General features: G+C 35.4%; 1 protein-coding gene across 6 annotated transcripts in view; it reads right to left on the bottom strand.

The window, feature by feature from the left end:
- Positions 1-22,698, bottom strand: part of CEPT1 (choline/ethanolamine phosphotransferase 1) — a 36,988-nt gene that overhangs the window by 13,788 nt on the left and 502 nt on the right. Inside the window, exons 1-5 of one of the 6 annotated variants that reach the window (XM_060090239.1) lie at positions 22,644-22,679; positions 19,130-19,174; positions 15,966-16,375; positions 11,636-11,783; positions 9,350-9,491 (exon numbers count right to left, since the gene is read on the bottom strand). In XM_060090239.1, the coding sequence (XP_059946222.1) occupies positions 9,350-9,491; positions 11,636-11,783; positions 15,966-16,304 (629 nt within the window). In that variant the 5' untranslated portion in view covers positions 16,305-16,375; positions 19,130-19,174; positions 22,644-22,679. Of the gene's footprint in view, positions 1-9,349; positions 9,492-11,635; positions 11,784-15,965; positions 16,376-19,129; positions 19,175-22,609; positions 22,694-22,698 lie in introns of those variants that run through there. The other 5 variants (XM_060090240.1, XM_060090241.1, XM_060090242.1 and 2 more) reach the window with 5 other exon arrangements.

The raw sequence follows: 22,698 nt of genomic DNA, 5'->3' as shown, positions 1-22,698 counted from the left end.
TGTTAGCTACTATTTTAAGAGAAGCATTTTGCTTAGGAAGTCATTGAAGGGGGCTGGAGTCCTAGTCAAGGATTAGACTGCTGTTAACTACAGATTTGCAATTATTTGTAAATGGATCTGATGTTCTAGGGAACAGGGTGGGTGAAGTACTGGTACACTGGAATGAAGATTGACCTAGAAATTCAACATACTGCCTTCCAATATTTTACTTCCTACCCTTCATAAGGGGCAAGACAGGCTTAATGTTAATAACATTAACTATACAGCTGAGTGACAACTATGAGTATTTTAAAGTCAAGTGTTATATACAGAGAAAGTCTAAGCATCTATTTTTGAGATAAGTTGAATTATTTAAAACAGTATTATCTACCACATGAGTGACTATACAGATCTTTAGACTATCTGAGAAGACTAAAACAAAACAACAACCCACCCAGTGACTTTGAATAAGAGAAAAATAGGCAAAAGCTAGAATAGAACAAGTCCTCTAAGAGGAACTAAAGTTTAGGTCTCAAATTTAAGGGGGCAGCCTATCCTTATCACTGTTGGAAACAGAAAAATTAGAAGACAGTCCTCTCACCTCATTTAGTAATCATCTCAGAGTTAAATAAAGGGATCATGGACATATTCTTCCTCTCAAAATAGCACAATCAATTTTGAAAGAAATCTGGAAATTATTGGGAATTACTAACACAGGTTTTAAAATATAATAATAATGATAATAAACACTATGACAAGCACTGTAGTCAGCACATAACATGCTTTACTCTTTTAATCTTTACAACTATCCTAGGAGGTAGGAAATATTACCACCACTTTATAGATGAGGAAATCTGGTCAGATAGGGTAAGTGACTTTTCAAAGGTTACAGAAATGATAAGTGGCAGAGCCTTGAAAGGAATTAGTGTTGTTCCTACACAGTACTAAAACTCTTCTAATTTTTAGTCTGCTAATCAACGGGGACAAACATTTGTCATACATTTTTAACTTGTTATCACTAAGATGTCTGTATGTTTCAGGATGAAGGTTCTTGCATTCTAACACAGTTTTCCCTAAAATGGCAGAATACCACAGGCAATAGCTAACACAGGAGTTTAGATGCTAATAAATTAAAATAATTTGGAAACAAATTACAAAGAACAACTCTTTCTGAAGCTTATATTTTCCTCTGACTTTGTAAAGAAAAAAGAAAGTACATCTGACAATTTCATTTCAATGACCAAATCAGTTAAAGCAATACACAGTAAAAGCAAAGGAAAATCTCTGCAAGTTAGCAACTGATAAAAGTGAAGACAGTATATCTGAAGAAAAAATGTATTTCCAAAACATTTTTCATGATGTTAAAATGCTTTAGTTCTAGAAACATTTTAATAGGAAGGGCTCTATAAACAGAGGGTACTTTGTTATCATAGACAGACAAGGTGAAGGTAAATAATAGTCAGTATCCTGACTATTAATTTCATTAAGAACACTGGTGGAAAAACACCTTTTGTAAGTTTAATTAATATTAATAAATGAGCTATCAAAAATTATAAATCTAGACAACTGTAGTGAGCATAAAAAGCTTCAGGTCTTTGGAGAAATTACCAGAAATAGGTTAAGGGTAAAGGAGTGCTAAAGGATGACACATCCTAAGCTATGCACATTATTCTACTCCAGGTGGGAATCCCACAAATAATTATGCCAATACATTGTAAATTCAATTGAAAATGGCTTTAGTTTTGCTCCTAAAACATGCCTATAGTACTTTTTAGTATATTTCATATTCCAAGTTTATTTGAAAACATGATGTAGGATATCCCTCACTACTGATTTGTCCCCAAAGCCATCATTACTACCATTGAATAACTGGATTTATAATGCTACAAGATACCTTTCAGAAAGAACTGCTATCAGAGACTCACTATTTCTATCATATTATTGAAGCACGTTTGGGTATGGGGACTCAATGCACAAAACCTAATGCAGCCTTGTATTGGTAGAATGATCTGTAATATGAACAGTTCCCCAATACTCCCTAAACTGCAAAAATTTTTTAAAAATCTATTTTTCTTGTAAATAAACCTTTTTATACTAAAGTGTGAAGGATTCTGCAAAATTCCACTGGGAAACCATTTCTTAATAAATCTTTTTAAACTTTCAAAAGTCATAAGGCCAAAATTACAATTCTAACATGAAAGAAAAAAAGATGTTACTTACTCTCTTAGCATTAATTCAGGAAATAGGTATTTACCAAAACAAAACAGAAAAAGGAGGGTATTCAAAGAATAACTACAGTAACATGAAAAGCTAAGAATACTTAGTTTTTAAAGCACAACTAAGAGAGGAAAACAGTAAACAAAACAAATAGAAGTGAGAATAGCTTCTAACATTAAATTTTTTATTTTTTTAAAACCAAGATCATTTAATAGAAGCAGAAAAACTAGTACCAGGTTTCTTAAAGAATATTAAGAGAATATATAAACAGAATTTTTCCTACATTACTATAAAGAGTCCTCTCAACTTACCTATCTAAGGTAAACTCTGCTTGCTTTTTTTGTTAAAAATGTAAATATCAAAAAGTTCTGTTTAATGGTGGAAAGGTATTTGTTTCAAAAATATTTCATAGAGCAAAAATGTTACAAGGTACAGTAGGTAAATGGGAGAGAGAATTGTTTTTAGCATCAGATCACCAGAAATATTATATTTCAAAAAATTTTGTTTAATAGGGTGGATTTTTATTGCCCTATTATATCTTAAAATTATTTGTTTTCTAATAACCTGTTTGTCTGTGAAATACCACAAGAAGACTTTTGAATTTTTGTTTTTAAATTACTCTGTGCATGACAAAGGTGCCGTCTTTATTGAGTTCATGCCATTGTTCACTGGACAGCATGAATATTCTAGCAGTTACCGTGAAGTTCCAGAACCAAGGACCCAGGGTTCCTGTGAGAAGCTGGCATATTATAATTATGATCTGGGACTCTGTAACATCGAATCTATGCATAAGGAAACAAACATTTCAAAATAACTTTACTCAGAGCTTTTGCTAAAGAGCCCTACTAAAACAAGGTAGCAAAAATAGACTTAAAATGTAGCATTCTCCTTATAAAGACATCTAAAGATTCAATGAAGCAATTTATACAGTACAATTACTATCCTTATGCATACAGGTATACTTTTTACCCAAATCAAAACAGTATAAAAGTTTAAAATTTAAAAGTGTAGTACACTGAATAAATGACTTATAAATAGGCAGCTGGAAACACTGTAACTAAAAATGCAGTCAATTCTTAATTACCTAGGAATGGTGAGTACTACTTGCCAAATAATCACACTGTCTGTGATTCAGGTCCCCTCAGTGCCAGAACCTATCCAGACTTCCCTGTGGATAGAAATGCTTCTCAGAAGCCCCAGCGGACAGTCATCTATCTATGTGCTTGAAAAACCGCTAATCATCTTATACCCTTCACTTCTCCACACCTCATCCTGCTCCTAACTCTGCTATTTCAGTAAAATTACCACATGGATGTGGAAGGGGCAAGAGGGAAAGTGAAAGTATGACTTCTTTTGATAAGGCCAAAGCAAAAATCAAATTGGCCGTTTCCTTATCCTGTTTCCTGATAACCTCTAGTCTAAGAATCTTATCCTTTTTCCTTTCTCTTCCCTTAATTCCCCATCAGCATTATAACTCTCTACTATATTGGATTAGTTTATTAGTCGTAAAAATAGTTAAAACATCCAATTCAATGGTGACAGAAATAGAGTAGTAGTATAGAACAGGCTTCAAATAAAAACTACATAATCAAAATTAAGAACTGAGGAATGCTAATGAGATAGAAAGAGGTCCATGATTTTACCTGATGATCTGATAGTTCAAACTACAATCTAGGTTTTACATTAATACAAATGTTGTAGTTGTTTTAGGATATTGTCTATAATAATTTGATAAAATTTAAATGGGCAGAGTCCAAATGAATGAATCATTGCTGAGGAAAAAAACAAAACAGGTAGACTAGAAACTAAAAGGAAAATCTCTGGTATTTAATAATTCATGCGATAAATCTTAAACATTTAAAGATAGGCAGATCCTATATAGGAATTCAGTAGGAAGCTTCCTAATTCTTTTATTTTTTATTGACGTATAGTTGATTTACAATGTTGTGTTAGTTTCTGGTGTGTAGCAAAGTGATTCAGTTAATAAAATATAATATGTATATAATATGTATATATAAAATATAATATGTATATATAGTATGTATATGTTATATAACATACTTTATAAATAGATAAGTTATATAATATATATTCTTTTTCATATTCTTTTCCATTATGTTTTATTACAGGATATTGAATATAGTCTCCTGTGCTATACAGTAGGACCTTATTGTTTATCTATTTTATATATAGGAAATTTCCTAATTCTTAATCCACAGAAAGTGGATTACGTATTGGGTTGGCCAAAAAGTTCATTCGGGGTTTTCTATAACATCTTACGGAAAAACTCAAACAAACTTTTTGGCCAACACAATATGACGGACAACAGTTTTTAATTACTTGCAAGTAGCAGGTCTTTGAATACTTATTCTTTAGAGGTTATTTGCATTTGAAGATGAACTGGATTTGTCACACTACTAGTAAATACACAGACTATTAACTTTTTTCAATTAACTACAGAAAAGAAAAAGCCAGAAGTTATTTACTTACATAGGAATAAATGTTGGTGGCAGGCTTTTTAGCTAATGTAAATGTGAAACCCTAGATGCATGAATTGAAAAATGTCATAAAGTGAAGATACTCTGCCTGCTATAACTATAATAAGCACACTAGAAATAATATCTGTAAAAGTAATAGACTCTCAGAAGGAACCTTAGATATCACGTATCCAAAACTCTTACGTTACAAATTGGGAAATGAGGCCCACAAAAGTCATGGGCCTTGCCCAAGCTGATATACAGATAACACTTGAGGCAAGACACACTGGCCTGAGTTCAATCTATTAAAATTCCTTTCTTTTATTCTCTCCCAAAAAGATAACAAGAGTATTTTTTTTCTGAAACGATAACTTAAGAGTTTTACCTTTCACAGTGTGTAAGATTTTTTAAGACCTATGTTTTACAGAAATATAATCTTATTATAGATTGTTTAGGGTTTCTAAGCATTTAATTTATAAAAATGATTCTATACATACATCTACAAGTTATATATTTAAAAGTATCTGGATATAGAGGGTTTAGGTCTTAAGAAATGTGAACTCTTCCATTTAATATAATCCATAAACATTAAAAGAATATTTTATAAACGTTTACAAATGAGCTTCAACTCATAATTCTTCTCTTCTTCCACTAACCCAATCCTTCTATGCAGTTCTAGCCTCTAAGCCCATATCCCTCCCTCAGTTTTTCACATCCAGGCTAGTAAAAATCCTAAAGGTCTAAGCTGGGTTTGGAAGGTCCCCATGAGCAGTACCCATCTCCATCAGCTCTCTACTTACTCAGTCCAGAAGCACTGTCAGGACAGAGGTCTGTCTAGCTATGACAGGTACTGATATTCTCTGTGCAAGGCAGCTTTTAGCAAATCAGATTTTAGTGATCAGAATAAAGATATAGCTCATACTTTCAGGGCAGAAGTATCCAAATCACATTGGTTTTTTCACAATACCTGACTGTGAATGAAAATTATTTAGTTATGGATAAATTATTATGCCATTTTTTGTGCAAGCACACTTAAAAACTAAAAATAGGGACATTAGGAGACTAAGGAAAACAAACAAAATTTCTTCTTTGGTAAATATACTATTTTATAAGGTTATTAAACATATAACAACCTGGATTTATTACATATATATTAGAGAAACCTCGTGACTTTTTTGTCACTCGTGTATAAATATCAAAATAAAACAATTAAAATAAAAATGTTTTAAAATAAAATTCCCAAGATGCCTAAGGCTGCTTTCCCCTAAGGAGGAAGAAAAAGCAAGTGATTTTTAAAAATTTCTTTTCTCAAATTATATTTGAGGATTGACCTTTCCTAATTAAATAAATAAAATTTGGACTTTCTCTTCTACACATATAAACTTTACTTCAATATTTAAGCTACTATACATCTGCCTATTATATCTGCTCTTAAAAAATATGTGAAATCTAAAATGGCATTTTTAAAACTACTTTAGAAGTATCTATATTATTCCATATGCTTCCATTACATTGGTATTCTGATAAATATTTCCTTAAATGTAAAGCACTCGCAGTATATTTCTATGAAGGTTGTAGCTTGCTTTTAATTTAAAAAATAACTAAATCCGGTGTTGCTTTAATGTGGATGCAAGATTTCAGAAAACTGTGTACAGTTTTCCCAAATCAAAACCAATCCCTTAGGGAATTCCTTGGAGGTCCAGTGGTTAAGACTCCATGCTTTCACTGCCAAGGGCACGGGTTCGATCCCTTGTCGGGGAACTAAGATTCCGCAAGCTGCGGCCAATTTAAAGAAAGAAAGAAAGAAAGAAAGAAAGAAACTCGATTTAAAAAAAATCCTTTACAATACAAATATTTAATTTAAACTGAGAAATTAATTCCAACTGGTCTCGATATTTCTAGATATTTTTTCACACCATTATAAGGAAGCACTGCAGTCTCAGAGGGAGAGTGTGCTCCTAATCTAGTCCCAACTGCCTGATAACTCTACTCCTTTGGGTCCTGCATTTTTAGCAGTCTAAGCTCGATACATCACCCCCCCCTTTTCTTCAGGTGTCTTCAATCTCTTTTCTAAGTCAGTTTCTTCTGTATGTTCAAAATTTTCCCATTAAAAATACAAACCCCTTCTTCCTTTGAGCCCATGTTTGCTCCTCTAACTGATGCCTTGCTCCTTCCCATCCCAGCTACACATTTTATAAGTAACCTGTATTAACTGTGTGCTTATTTATTTTGTTCACTTCTGTTCCCTACAGTCTGGCCTCATTTTGAGTCTTGGCAGCACTTAGCATTGTTCTCTTTTGAAATTCATCCCTCTACTGGCTTTTCATTCTGGTATGCCTCCTCCTACTCTGGCTGTTCAATAATTTTCACGGGCTTCTTTCTAGGCTTGCTCTCTGTTTTCTGCTATTCTCATTCTATTTGGATGTCTAAAATCCCTCACATACATGTTCTAGATAAAACTATTCCTTTGAATAGGTTCCTCTCCCTTCAGGGCCTTTCTCCACCTTCCATCCAACCACCCAAGGAGGGGAACTGGGAGTCATTCCAGTCTCTGCTCTCTCATTCATTCTCCATAACCAAATACAGACTATGTCCCACAGTTTCTACCTCTTAAGTCTCTCTCCAACCTATCCCTTTCTCTTCGATGGCACTGTCATTGTGCTAGTTCAGATTTCATTGTTTCTCACATTTAATTATGATGATGCCTCCTAAGGGATCTTCTTACTTCTGTCACAGCCCACTCCAATTCACCCTCCAAATTGTTGCCAGACTGGTATTTCCAAAAGGTACTTTTGTCATTTCCCTGCTTTAGGTCCTGCAAAGGTTCTCAATAGATTCAGGATAAAAAGCCCTCAGTTCTTGGCAGGACATAGAAGGCCCTCAATTTTCTGGATCTTCTCCAGCCTTATCTCCTGCCACACCCCTATAAGCATCTTATGATTTAACAATATAGAACTGCTTGCAGTTCTTCAAGAACATATTTCATCAAAGGAATACACTGCAAGGGAAATGTTAAGACCGGCAAAAAGAAAGTTGTGATAGCAAATCACTCCTAAAAACACTGTCTATTTAACTCTTCCCTTGCTTCCACGGTTCATTTTCTTTCCTTCCTTCAGTTCCTACACCGTGTAGCTGGTGCTGCTTTACTTGAAAGGGAAAGAAAATAAATTAGGGCTAGATAAGCTTTCAAAATAAGGGTCTGAAAGTTAACTGTGAGATAATAACCAATGAACATAAACTATGTGAAAAACAGATACTACAAATTCTGCTATTTTTGAAAACAGTAACATCGCTAACAATTAAAACTGAATTAGGGCAAACCAAGTGATCTTAGAAGTCTATCATAATTTGTGGTTTTTACCTAAAGCAGAAAAAAACTATGAAAACATTACTGAGATAATGTAAAGGCTATGAAAATATTGAGGAAAAACATCTGCATATAATATTTTCGATTACTGCTCTTTTTTAATACCAGATATCTTCAGTATTTTCTGAGCATAGATCATTTTATAAACTGCTGATTAATGCACAGGCATACAGTTCTCAACTGGACACTCATGTCCGCTACTGTCACTTGAGATGTGCCTTAAACATGTTCTCTAAATCCCTTTATTTTTACATTCTTCCAAGACATGTCTTTTAGTTAACATCCAAAGTATTAATAATTACTCATTTACTGTCATAAGAACATCTTAAGTTCTATTTAAACAAGGTTAGCAAAAATCACCTGAAGTGAACTTGTAGGGAACAGCTAAAAATTTCTATGCATTCTGGCTTTTTCAAGGCCTAGAAAACTAAGTTTATCAGTGATCTAAAATTTTAAAATTCATTAATGATTTGCCTTAATGAGAGATTAGGTTAAGATATTCTCCTATCATTTGACATCAAGATTTTTATTTTGATATTCCATGAAGTTTTCAGAGTCTTTTCTCAGGTTATCTTTTAATCCTACACCATTAAAAAAATAAAAGACTAACTTGAGCAGTGTAAATAGGATCTGTGATACTTAATTAAACACCGGTTGGTGAATTCCATCCTTAACCTTCTTCCAAGACTGGTTTACTCATTAATATTTACGGAAAAGTACTAATCACCAGGTAGGAACTATTCACTTCGGAGTTTGAAGAAAGTTTCATTTTTTAAATTGTTAGGCATTTTGTTGGCAGTAGTAATCTATATGGTATGCTCATATCCACTAAATTATCAAGAGCTTAGATATTTATAAATTCATAAATAAAATGATGTGAAAAGAATAAAATCTAATTAAGCTATGATATTTAGAGATAAGAGTTGCTCTTTGCTTTCATAAACTATCTTTTCTTTCCTGAAAATACATTTTCATGTGTCAAAGTAAAACATAGTGTTAAGGTGAATAACAGTGGGGAAAAAGAAAAATGAATTTGTCTGAGGGAAATACAGTGGATATGAGTGAAGGGCCTACTGTTTTTCATGTTACTTTAAAAATATTGGTTGGGAGGTTCTAATATTTCCTTTTAAAAAGTGTGACAGAAGGACACATGATTGAGGCCGTTACATAGTAGCTAAAATAATGAGACTTTTAAACTTCTTTTATTTACTAAACTAGTGATTTAATCAAGTCCTAATACTCAAATACCTATAAGCAACATTCTACATATTTGAAAGAGAAAACAAAATCACCATTAAGTGTTACTTACATTCCAAATCGCAATGTTCCAGAAACATATGTTTGCCAATGTGCACAATAGAACATGAATGTCCCAGCAAAACAACAAAAAAACATCCAGTCAGGGTTTGTCCCCAGTTGCACTGCAATACAAGTTCCAAGAACCACGAAAACTGAAAAAGAAAGATCACAATGAAAACTGAAAAATCTGAATAACAAACATTAACTGAGCTGGAAATGATTTTACATGAGGCAAAAAGAAAACATGCCGTGAACGTACAATCTTCTCTCAGTTATCTATGCAAACAGGAAAGTAGGATATAATCTTTTACATTATCATTTACCCTGCAATTTCAATCTCTTCTTTCACTACACCACTTAGTGGAACCAAACTTCTTGAAAGCAACTAAAATACTTTAGCATTTTTTGTAGTACAGGCATATCTCATTTTATTACACTTTGCAGATACTATGCTTCCAGATACTGCATTTTTTTTTTTTACCAGTTAAAGGTTTATGGCAACTCTGCATTGAGCAAGTCTTTCGGTGCCTTTTTTTTTTCCAACAGCATTTGTTCACTTAGTATCTCTGTGTCACCTTTTGGTAATTCTTAAAATATTTCAAACTTTTTTCATTATTATTATATTTGTCATGATGATTTCTGATCAGTGATCTTTGATGTTACTACTGCAAAAAGATTACAACTTGCTGAAGGCTCAGATGATAGCATTTTTTTAGCAATAAAGTTTTTTGTTTTTTTTGTTTTTTTTTTTGCGGTATGCGGGCCTCTCACTGTTGTGGCCTCTCCCGTTGCGGAGCACAGGCTCCGGATGCGCAGGCTCCGGATGTGCAGGCTCAGAGGCCATGGCTCACGGGCCCAGCCGCTCCGCGGCATGTGGGATCTTCCCGGACCGGGGCACGAACCCATGTCCCCTGCATCGGCAGGCGGACTCTCAACCACTGCGCCACAAGGGAAGCCCAAGTATTTTTTAATTAAGGTATGTACATTGTTTTTTCAGACATAATGCTACTGCACAGTTAATAGACTAAAGTGTACTGTAAAAATATCTTTTATATACACTGGGAAACCAAAAAAATTTGTGTGTCTCGCTTTATTGCAATATTTATTGCAGTGGTCTGGAACCAAAGCCACAATATCTCTGAGGTATGTCTGTATTCCCCCAACTCTATAGTACCAGTTATCAGTGAAAAATTACAAGGCAGAAGGTCAAAAAGAAAGAAAAACAAAAGGCCTAGATAATTCACAAAGGGACCTAGTTGTCTTTTCTTATTTAGCAGATTTCATTATGGGTAATATACATTAAAAAAAAAAGGACTTGCTATAAAACTCTGGAACTCAAACTACTAATGCAAAAATGACTATCACTTAAAAAACAGGACACCTATCATTCTGCTGCCAACTAATTAAATTATAATAGCCTTTCAAGATGCCCAACTAGCCTTTATAAGAGCTTAGCTGTTCCTTCCCCTCTACTAAGCAAGCTGCTGTCAGGATACACTGAAACAATGATCTTAGCATACACCTACGTCTGTGAATCTGAGTTCACAAGGTAAAACCATCAAGGGTTTTTGTTTGCTTCTTTTAAAATATTTTAAATGCTATGCCAAATGACAAGAAACCAATTGAGCTGCTAAATAAAAAATAAGTGTGTGTGTGTCGGGGGCAGGTGGGAAGTCAGGGTGAGGGGATTTCTTCAAAGGAAGACAAGTTAGAAACTGTCACTTAATTTCTAATTTCTTTTTTCCCTCTAAAAAACTACCAAAATATTATTTTTTAAATGGTACAAATAAAGACATACCACATATAATCTAATTACAGTAACCTATCTATTGCTAGCACCTTAGTGTATTTTTTTCTAGTCTTTGCATCCAAGCCCATTATCACAGTTATACTTCAAGTCTACAACATAATTTTAAATGTCTACATAGTATCCATTTAAATATAAAGACTACGAATTTCCTAGTCTCCCATTATTGAACTCTCATCTATAATTTATGAGATTTTTTCATGATAACAATTTATGCCCTTAGAATTTAAAAACAGGTGCCAAAACAATAATATTTAGGGTTAAAAATAACTTAAGTAGAAATTAATTTCTAAATTTCCCAATACCACCAAATAATGAACAAATATTAACCAGATTTATATTTTTTGAAAATACTAAAACTTGTAATACAAAAAACCACTTACTCTGATAACTATTATAACACCAGGAACCTCTTATTTATCTTATTATCACTGTTTATCATATTCCTTTTAACTCTGTTAATCATTAATATTAAAAAATCAACAATACCTGTTGATAGTGAATCACACCCATGATCAAAAAGTTCTCCCAAAGGAGAACTGCTATTGGTTCTTCTTGCCTGTTTCCCATCTATAGCATCCAAAGACTGGTAAATGAAAAGGCCACATGCACAAGCAATATATGCCCACAGAGGTGCCTGTGAAATAAAATAAGAAAAGCAAGAGTAATAAGACATATTAATTACTATATCTGGCTAATATATTTTTACTTGCAGATATTTTATCTTCATTTTTCAGAGAAGTTGGAGGCTATGGGAGAGAAGATCCAGGTGCTACATAATGAAACACTTCTGTAAACAATCAGAATTATAAGAGAATTAAGATTCCTTGCTTTGTAGGGGTACTCAAACAGATGCTGGATAACTACTTCACAGGGATAATATAGAAATCCCATGAGAGATTAGGCTAGGTAACTTCTATAAGGTCTCTCCTAACATTTAGATTCTAAGAATCAATTAATGAATAATCCAGTGAAGTTTTTCCCAAATTGTATCTTTCAAGACACTTATAGGTATTACACGAAAAGAAAATTTCCATGCTAAACTCACTTGGGTAACATTGGATTAAACAATGTTAAAACAGATTTTTCAATTGCCAGACTTCTTCTAGCCCTTAAGATTGCTAATGCATATTGTGATTATTCACTAAAGCATATTGTGCATACTCAAGGGGGATACAACATGCTGCCATTTCCCAAACTTATTTGAGCATGTAACTTATTTATTATTTTTTATAAATTTATTTATTTTATTTATTTATTTTGGCTATGCTGGGTCTCCGTTGCTGCGGGTAGGCTTTCCCTAGTTGCGGTGAGTGGGGACTACTCTGTTGCAGTGTGCAGGCTTCTCATTGCGGTGGCTTCCCTTGTTGTGGAGCACGGGCTCTAGGCATCTCTTCAATGTTCCATGAAACAACACTAGGAAAATAATGATCTACTTACTAGACAGAGTGCTTATATTATTTTTCAAATATTTATGGTCACATTTTCAAGGAATGGTTTCTCTTTTCCCAGACAGAAACTGAACCACTAATACTGAATTTAAATGTAGTGAATTAAAAAAGGAGAGCTTTGGGACTACCCTGGTGGTGCAGTGGTAAAGAATCTGCCTGCCAGTGCAGGGGACACGGATTTGAGCCCTGGTCTGGGAAGATCCCACATGCCACGGAGCAACAACTAAGCCCGTGCGCCACAACTACTGAGCCTGCACTCTAGAGCCCGCAAGCCACAACTACTGAGCCTGCCTGCCACAACTACTGAAGCCCGTGCGCCTAGAGCCTGTATCACACAACAAGAGAAGCCACTGCAATGAGAAGCCCGCGCACCACAATGAAGAGTAGCCCCCGCTCGCCGCAACTAGAGAAAGCCTGCGTGCAGCAACAGAGACGCAATGCAGCCAAAAACAAAATAAATAAATAAATAAATAAATAAATAAATAAATAAAGAGAGCTTCTATTTGGTCTGTTCTCCGTAAGAATGTGTCAGAGTGTTTTCCATCACTTTTTACTATTTTCCCATGCCCAGGCCATGACAAAATTTTTATAACCACAAGATATTTCTCAGATATTGGTATCAAGTTAACCATATTAAATGCTCAGGGCTGCAAATTAAAACTACTCAGAGCTGCAAAAAATATTCAGTATATTCTGCACTGCAAAGAGGTATCTCTCTGACAGAGGTCTATTTAGATCTCAGTTATTAAAGGTAAAGATCTTCTCTTAAATGTTTTCTTGGAATCTCATATTTTAAAACACTGAGGTTGCTAAAAGGATCATTGTACATACCTCCCCCAGGCTCGAGTTACAAACCTGGAAAATAATAACTGTGGTTATGTAACCACAGTTTACATGCCAGCGCACTGGACTAAGTGACTTATCTTATGTGACTAAGAACTCTACCTTTCTAGACATTGGGTCTACTGCTTCTTACTCTTAGAGGAATCCAGTAACTCTCTAGAGCTGCACTGTCCTATACAATGGCCATTAGCCAGCCATCTGTGATTATTTTAGTTTAAATTCATTAACATTAAATAAAACCAAAAATTCAGTTCCTCAGTTGCTAGGTACATTTCAACTGTTCAATAGCCAGAAGTATCCTTGGCCTCCATATCAGACAACACAGACACAGAACACTACCATCATCACAGAAATTTCTAATGAACAGTACTGCTTTAGGGGACTAGAAAACAAGGAACTTCTTGGGGGTTTTAGGATTTTAATGGGGAAAAGTGTTACTCTGGAACAGAGACAACTTCAAGTATTAGTATATACATAATCCTAGAAAACAGCAAGATGGTTATTACATATATAAGAGAGAGCAAAGCCTTCTTATCTTTGGACTTTTCTTTCTTCTGGTGAATCTGTAGAACACTAAACTAATATTTATATATTTCTTCCTTGTTTCCATTATTTCACAACTCTCATAGGTGTTTTAAGAAGAAAGCCTTCTCATTCAGGAGCCAGTCTGGTCTCAGCTGCGTTAAGAGCCTGATACACTGAATGTATCAATCAGGAAACTATTACTGTACAGTCATATTCCACCTTGAGTCCCCCCAGCAGCATTCTGAAAAGTTCTCTGTGATTAGTGTAGTTCCTATTCTGGAAGTTTCCCCAAAGATTTAACTAATTCTAAGGTTACTCTAATAATTCCAAATCACTTAAGAAGAGAGGATGAGGAAAAGTATTATAGGGAACATGGTGCCTGGTATACTCTGGGTGTTGAATAAATGACTATTTGTGGCCAAGCTAACTTCCACCCTGCTCTCATTCCCTGATCCCCATCCTGGAACTAGTTTAGGACTTAGAAGGCTTCAACTGGAACCAACCCAGTTCCCTGCTCTTCTGTACCTCTAAAGATGTGTGAGATCTGGACCAGATTCCTCTGGAAGCATATGTCAGGCCCTCAAGTAAGCTAAGAGTAAAACAGCTCGAAGAATGTTATAAAGAATCCCAGGACATATTTAAACAATTGTACTGGTGTTTATTTTTAAGTTTATTGATTGATGTAAAGCAAGATAGTTAAGAAAATGAGGGGAAACCAGAATATATCCATACAATCTGTATAAACTGTACCTGTATAGTAAAAGAGGAATTAAAATAAAGGTATTCAATGGTGAGGGGAAAATAAACATCTGGCAAAAGACAAAAAACAAAAACTAAGTATGTTTTATATAGGTAACTATGACCCTCAATAACTACTTTAAGAGCTATATGTGGTAACAAATGAATTAATGAAAACAGAAAGGTATAAAGAATTGAATGGTGATAATTTTATCTCAAAAAATCATCTGAAAAGACTACATAAAAAAAAATTACTTCAAGCTTAAAACAAGAAAAGAATGTTGTGGCCATTATGATTTACATGGTTCAGTCACTTTTAACAGCTTTAGTTGAGGATCACCTTCTATCTTCTTGGTTTACCTCTGGCTGATCATTCTGATTAATACAGGAACAATAAATGTTTTTGATTCTCCTTCATCTACCTAACTACCTTAGTTCACTTTTTGACAAGAACATTTTAAAATCAATTAAACATTAATTTACCCAGTTCACTTTTTGACAAGAACATTTTAAAATCAATTAAACATCAATTTACCCATTCAGATGAAGGGCTCTAGTTTCAGTTTTGGTTTTAAGGAGTAGAGAAAGTAAAAGAGGGAATAGCAGTGGAGAGACTTATATTTGAGAAGGCCCAGGGAGAGTCTTTGTAAGCAATAACATGCTTCCCTTTTTTTAATGGCAGCCATAGCAGGATACAGAGCAGGAAATACATTATACTGTTTCTTTCTTACACTTCTTTTGCCTTCTTAGAATAAGAGAGATACTCCTGAGGTTATCAGCCACATATGTTTACAGGAAGGGAAAAGGGATATTCAATAACTCTTACTGGAATCAAGAGAATACTTTTGATAAGACTGATTTATAGCTGTGTCATCTTACTATCACAGACTTTCCTCTCTGATCATTTTAAACTTTGCTAAGACTTTATTAGCCATTTTTAAAAAATGTGATAAAACTCTTTTTTAAAGACTTGAGACTTACTGATTTTAAAGGAATATTTTACATGTTAATCTTAACTAACATTAATTTATCTACTGGGATCAGAGTCCACACTTTGCTTCTGGTTTCTCATAAGCATAGTGTATATAAAGTAGGTTGTAGCTATGAGCTTTATTAACAATATATATGATAGGATACTTTAAAACAGCTGACAAATAGCTGTCAGATTATCTTACCTTTAGTTAATGACCTAAAAATCCCAATTATAGGGTTTCTGGCATGCAATAAATGTTTATATCTGTTAATAAAGAAATTCCTCTTACCTGCTCTGTAGCTGTAGGGCAGTAGAAGACTAATAAAACAGTTGTACAGATGTTTATTGACAATCCAATGATCGTGATGAGATTTGGGGCAATCCAGGAGGGAACTCTTCCAACTAGCCACTCCCAATACCCTTGCATTAAGGGCTCAAGCAGGGACCGTCCAGCACTCTGATACCTGTGTTCTTCTAGCCGCTTAAGTTGGTGTCTTGACAATGGTGGTGTAGGTAACTGAAACAATTTATTTAATACACACCCTGGAGTACTCATATGCCCGAAGCCCAGAGGGGACTCCGGGTGAGAATCTCCACATCGTCTCCTTGTTGACCGATGCCCACTCATGGATCTTGCCTTTTTTAAATTTAGGGAGTATAATTTATCTTGTTTTATAGCTTTTTGTGGATAGTCTTTACCTGGGGAAAAAAAAAAGATATATTCATCAGCCACTGTTTATATCAATGTCAGTAAATTAAACAAAAAATCAAACTGGTAATAGAATATTACATATTAACAGGGATCAGAACACCAGGGATCTGTTTTTAGCTCTAATTCTTACTGATGATGTAAGCCAGAAGAAGTCATATAACCTCACCTTTAAGTGAAAAATATTAAGAATTTTAATAGTAATATGCTTCCTGTTACCTTATAGTTTATCTGACTTCGAAGCTCATGATCTTCTTGTTTCCATCTCACACTGCTTTCAGTAGTATAAATCAAAAAAAAATCCTAGAAATGACCTAATCATTTCACATATATGGAAACTGAGGTCCAAGGCATACCCAAAGACAGCTAGCAAATTAGTCTTAATAGTGGAGGAATGACTTGAACCAAATGGGTCTTAAACTAGATATTTATTTAATGTGAATAGCTAATATTTATTGAGCACTTACTATGTACTAAACACTTTAAGCAAGTTTTATATATTAACTCATCTAATCCTCACAACAACCACACAGAAGGTAAAGACTATTAATTATCCCTAATTTTACAGAAAATGAAACTAAGGCACAGAGAGGCTAATTAACTTGTCCAAACTCACACAGCTGGTAAGTAAGGTTCAAACAAACGCAAGGTTTCTGTTTAAATTAAAAGATAAAACTTATTAGTGGAAAGGGATATAAATGATATTCCAGGAGGGGATAAAGAACAATGAAAAAAATTAACTTTAAGAGGATACTATTTATGTGTTAGCAGTGACCTGATAAATTGAAGTAGTAAGAAAAAACTGTAACTACATTAAGTGATGACTGTTCATAAAAAAACTTAAATTTAAACCCCTGAAGTACTTGCACTTGACTTCGAAAAGATCAGAAATAACATAATTATCATAAGTTAATAACCAATGTAAGAAAACAATGACAAGTTTAACACTTAAAAATCAGTATGGTGATATCAAAGGTATGAAGTGGTGAGGGCCTAGAGTAGGGTGGTAAAAATGGAAATATGAAAGACAGTCAAATCTATAAGTAATTTCTACTTAGAAGAATCAAGAGGAGGTACTTAGGAATTAGATATGAGGGGTAAATAAGTAGAAGAAAAAAGAAATCAACAGTCAAAGACTAGTGGTACTACTGTCAAAAAGGAGAGTTTGGAAGGAAAATCAGTTTGTTATTTTGGCTTTTGGCGGGTGTGGGTGAGAGGGGATCTCGGGATGAGAGTAGGAACGACATACATGCAACTTGTAAGTAGAGATGTTTTAGACAAAATCAAATGACTGGAGATTGGGTAAGAGATAGAAATTTCAAGTTTTCAACTTGGAAGCTAAAGTCTAGTTAAAGACTAGAAAGTAGAATATTTCTTGAAGGCATTAAGTATGAAGAGAAAAGGAAAAGAATAAAGAATCTTGTGGGAAACTCATGGTTAGTGAGCAGGAAGAGAAGCCATAAAAGGATTAAAAAAGGAAAAAAAAAAGAAAATCTTAATAGAACTAAAAGGGTAGTGGCATTAAACCAACACAGGTGTACTCTGATCTCCTGGCAGAAAGCTATCCAGAATGCAATATGAAATCCCCGGAAATGCTGCACTGTGGGAACACAGAATGTGATACAGGGTCTAGGACATCTCAACAATGGATCTGGTAGCAAAACATGCCCATGACTTCTCTCTACTCCCAAAAACAACAAATTCCAAAATTTCAATGTCACGAATGATCTAAAGTGGCATCCCAAACCTCAGTCAATCATGTATCTCAATAATTGGTTTAGAGAATAGTTATTGTAGTCACTAACTGACTTAAATAAATTTTCAAAAATCTATAAAGAATCATCAGTACCCCAATTTAACTAACTGAAGTGCTCTGAAATAAAAATATTGTAATAATTTTCAAGCCAAGTCAAATGAAAGCTAATTTCTTACTATTTCAAAGAATTCTTCCACACACCCAACTGTACCAAAAGCAACTGATTAAAACTGTTTTAAAGTAATATTTATACAATGTCAAACAACTGGTTACAAAATCATTTTAGATGAAATGACAGACTGATAACCACCAAAATACTGTACTATAAAGCAGCCAAATTTTCAAAAGTCAAGTTGAATGATGTATTTTCATATTTGGTGAGCTATAATCAATCAGCTCTTATGGATTTCCACTTAAAATGGTAATAAAAAGTTTAGCCAACTCAATTTATATTTTATTATTGCAGTGTTCCATTCTCCTATAGTTAAAAAGTGACATATTACGGATGCTGGCCTGCTTTTGGCACTAAACAGCTACAAGCAACTGATCCTAATGGTTTTAAGTTTGAGCATTTGGCAGGACTATTTGATAAACTGATACTTTCCCTCTAAGTGTTTTCCCCTTCTGACCTAGATTTTTTTTCCCTTCTATTTCTCTTTTAGAAAAATCTACATTTTGACAAACCTTTCTAGATCTAGTCATTATATAATTCATACATTAAAAAAAAGAATATTTCAATTTGGAACACCATCTCCATGAAGCTTGTTAGTAACAAGATTTCAAATAAAAATTCAGATACATGTTGCCACTGACATATAGTTAGCTACTTTGCATTCAACAGGTAGCCACAGAGGTTGCTGTCACTACCACAGATCCATCTCCACTCTTCCTTCCTCCCATCACCTGAGACCAGGAGGCTATTGCCACGAAAACCGTATCAGGAAAAAAGAGGCATTTCTGAATTTCAGCAAGTGAAAAGCAAGCATACCAAGGGAGCAGGACAGTGTAGGTTGCTACAGTAGAAGAGCAGACTCTGTGGAGAGAAAGAGGAAAAGGATGTGAGATGGGAATATGGAAAGGAGGTACAAACATTACAAAAATTACTTTAGCCACTTGAGATTTTTATCTAACGTCAAGCTTATGCCCAAAAGGTTGAGGAGAAAATGTCATTTTTCTACCCACACTCTAAGGAACTAAAAAATTAATGCAAGAAATTAAAATTATTGCTGGTTATTAGCCTAGAAACCTACCCACCAGTCATAAGTTTTTATGAGAAAATGGATTCCAAGTTTCAAACGCATTCAACCAATATCTGAGTGCAGTAAACAAGATAGACATGGTCCCAGCTCCCATGTCCAATGGGAAAATAACTAAAAGAAGGTAAACAAGCAAATAACATTACACTCTGTGATGGGCACTATGGAGAAAACAAGGTATGGAGCCAGGAAATAGTTGAGGGCGCACATTTTATTAGATAAGGTGATTGAAGACTATGAAGACGAAGCATTTATACCAAATTCAGAGGAAGAGAAGGAGCTAGCCATTCCAAGAGCAAGAGGAAGAACAGTCCAAGAAAGGGAGAACAGGCCCTGACCCAAGAGTGAGCTTATTTTTCTTATTCATACCTCTGGGATCACTATGGCTGGGCAGTAGTAAACCATATGAAAGAGTGGGATAAAATAAAGTTTGAAAAGCCAGACAATGCAGAGGTTTATAGACTTTGGCAAGGAGTTAAGATTTTATTCTGATGTTATAGAAAGCCATCAATTAGCTTGAAAAGATTCCTATAATTTTGTAGCACAGCCTATTTGTTAACTGAGGAAATGCTTTGATAAATTGTAACAGTAAAAATGAGTATTTTAAACGTTTAAAAATTCTCATCACCTGGAATTCAGTTTATGTTAATACTGATCACTGTCCTATACCTATTGTAACCTTTCCACTTGTAGTCAGCAAATACCCCTCCTCTGCTATAACCTGGCTCAAATGTGATACTCCTTTCATAGCACTTCCCACATTTTGAACTTTTTTGCTAGATGTTGTTGTTTTTTAGTCTTTTCCCCACACTGGTATGTAAGACACAGGAGTGCAGGGGCCTTGCATGTCTTAATATTCTTGTCCCAGAATCTCAGACCATACCTAACATTAGGTAGGTAATCAGTACTTATTTGTGGAACAATGAACAAATATGGTTCATCTAGTATTTAATGAACACCTAGTTGCTCTAGACCCTTGAGGAAACAGAAGGATTGAAATATGCCATCCATGCTCTCAAGCTCAAAGTAGTGGTGGGGAGTCTTGTAAACAGCTAAGTTATACTGTGAACAAACTGTTGTGGGAGTCCAGAGGAGGGGGTACATATGGTCTACCCAAATTCTTCTTTGTGCAGGCATGAATATTTATGTGAAAAGTCCACCAAAGGTACAAAAAATAAAACCAGAGATATTTAATGAATACCTTTACTAAAATTATACAAAATTCGTGGACCTTAAATCTATGATGTAGAACATCTGTGCTTATAGCAGCTGAGGATAATAGCATGCTGCCTACATTATTCCTGTGTTCAGCACTGGGGAACACCTGACAAGTATCACACTAAAAAAGGAATCCCCAACTGCCCAGCAGAGCATAAGGTAAGCTTACACAATATCCAACCTGTAGTGTGAAATTCCAGAATTCCCATCCTCCCATGTCTAAGGGTTCCAAGTTTTGAGCTGTGCTGATTCAGCAGTATGTTTATAGTCCTCTCACAGGAATTGGTGACTACACAGCTCTTTCCACTTTTATGGCACGACTAGAGGAAAATACTAATGGCGAACAATATTTGGGAGGCAGAGCATATTATAAAAAGCAAGTTAAAAAAAAACTAATAGGATCACAGGATTACATTCAGCATTATCTAACAAGTGATACATAGAACAAGTTAGCAAAAACAAAAGCCTTTTCAGCAGACTTGGAAGCTAAACAGTACTGTGTAACACAATTTAGATCTACTGTTTTGCTGAAGTGAAATCTTGCATTCCTTACAAAAAAGGAAGCAACTTCCTCTAGAAACAAACAAACAAAGCCAAAGCCTAGCATTTTGTGGATTGTTTTCCTATTCCCTTGAAAGAGACAGCACAGCGTGACCCTCAAAAAGAACATCACCGGCACTTTAGCCAGCTTAAAGAAGTCTACAGCTGCCTAGAAAACACATTGACTATGCAATAAAATATAATTGGGGTTATAAAACAAGTTTACAGTTAAATATCAAACATATAATAGTGTTTATAACGTAAATTTTACGAGACTGGGTGTGGGAGAGGAAGAAGAATGAAGTTACGAAACCACAGTTGTAAATATTCAATAATAATCTATTAACTGGACAACAAATAAAGACACCTTTGTCCGAACAGGTTAATACAAGAGGCATATTTATCTAGCTTATTTCTTAAATGGCAGGGTTGTAAAGACAAGTTGTACAAGGGGCTTCTGACTAGCTTTTGCTCAGCACAAAACGAATATGTAGCAAACTGCTTTTAGAACTTCAATTTCTGGAATTTTACGTGAACGCCAATGGTTCTAAAGTCCTTCACCAGTCTTACTTGGGTTGTTAGTCAATTCAACACCTCCACTGAACACATGCCTACTAGTATGAGAGTAGAAACCGAATCTTTATTCTTTGTTCACATACAAGACACTAACATTTGTTTAAAGATAATTATGAATTTGCCTACTACCGTAACAAGGATTCATCAATGAACTGAGACTTCAAGCAAAATTATATATTAATACCAATGATGCAAAACGTCAAAAATGACATAAAAACGCCAAGCACGGAATTGGAGAAAAAACAAGTTAAACGTAAAGATCCCATTCATCCAGTATTCTTGGAACACCGGCAAAGACTAGCAAACCCTCCTGTCCTTTCTCCTTCCAAGAATACTGCTGAAATAAACCCTAGCTGGCAACCTCAGAGCTTGTCAATATATCCTGAAATTTCTAGAAAAGTTGCTGACCAAGAAGTGCGGCCCTAGCCACGAATCACCAGCACCGTATTCCAAAGGGAAGGCAAATCCGGCACAGGATGTAATTCGTTTGTGGACCTGGCAGCACCTGAGCAGGAGGGTGTGGACCTGAGAGCCAAGGTCGGTTCCGCGCGGGCAGCGCCCTCGGCCCGCCCAGTCCGGGCCGCCGAGGTTTTCCCCACCCCGACTCCCAGCACAGCAGCCCCCGGACTCTACCGCTGGCAATGCCCCACATCAATCTCTCCATCCGGGGCCACAGGAGCAGTCGCCCCTCGCCCTCCCCACAAGCGCGCGCGAGGCAGGACTGCGTTTGCCTCGCTCGAGTCCATCCATACACACCTATATTCCAATGCCCCACCCCAGAGCTTGCAGCCATCTCTCCAGCCCTCTTGAGAGTCGTGCCCCCGGACATATCCTTCACACCCTGGCCGTTTTCCCAAGACCGAGCCCCGCAGCCTTACCCCGGCCCCCAAAAGCACACCCCTGGAAACAGACCTCCGCCTCCAGCCGACTGGGTGACTCTGATCCGCGGCAGCACGTTCACGACACT

Source organism: Mesoplodon densirostris, chromosome 2 (genome assembly GCF_025265405.1).
Source record: "Mesoplodon densirostris isolate mMesDen1 chromosome 2, mMesDen1 primary haplotype, whole genome shotgun sequence".
Classification (NCBI taxonomy): Eukaryota; Metazoa; Chordata; class Mammalia; order Artiodactyla; family Ziphiidae; genus Mesoplodon; species Mesoplodon densirostris.
The sequence above is the reverse complement of the archived record's forward strand: the minus strand, read 5'-3'. Positions and strand labels throughout refer to the sequence as shown.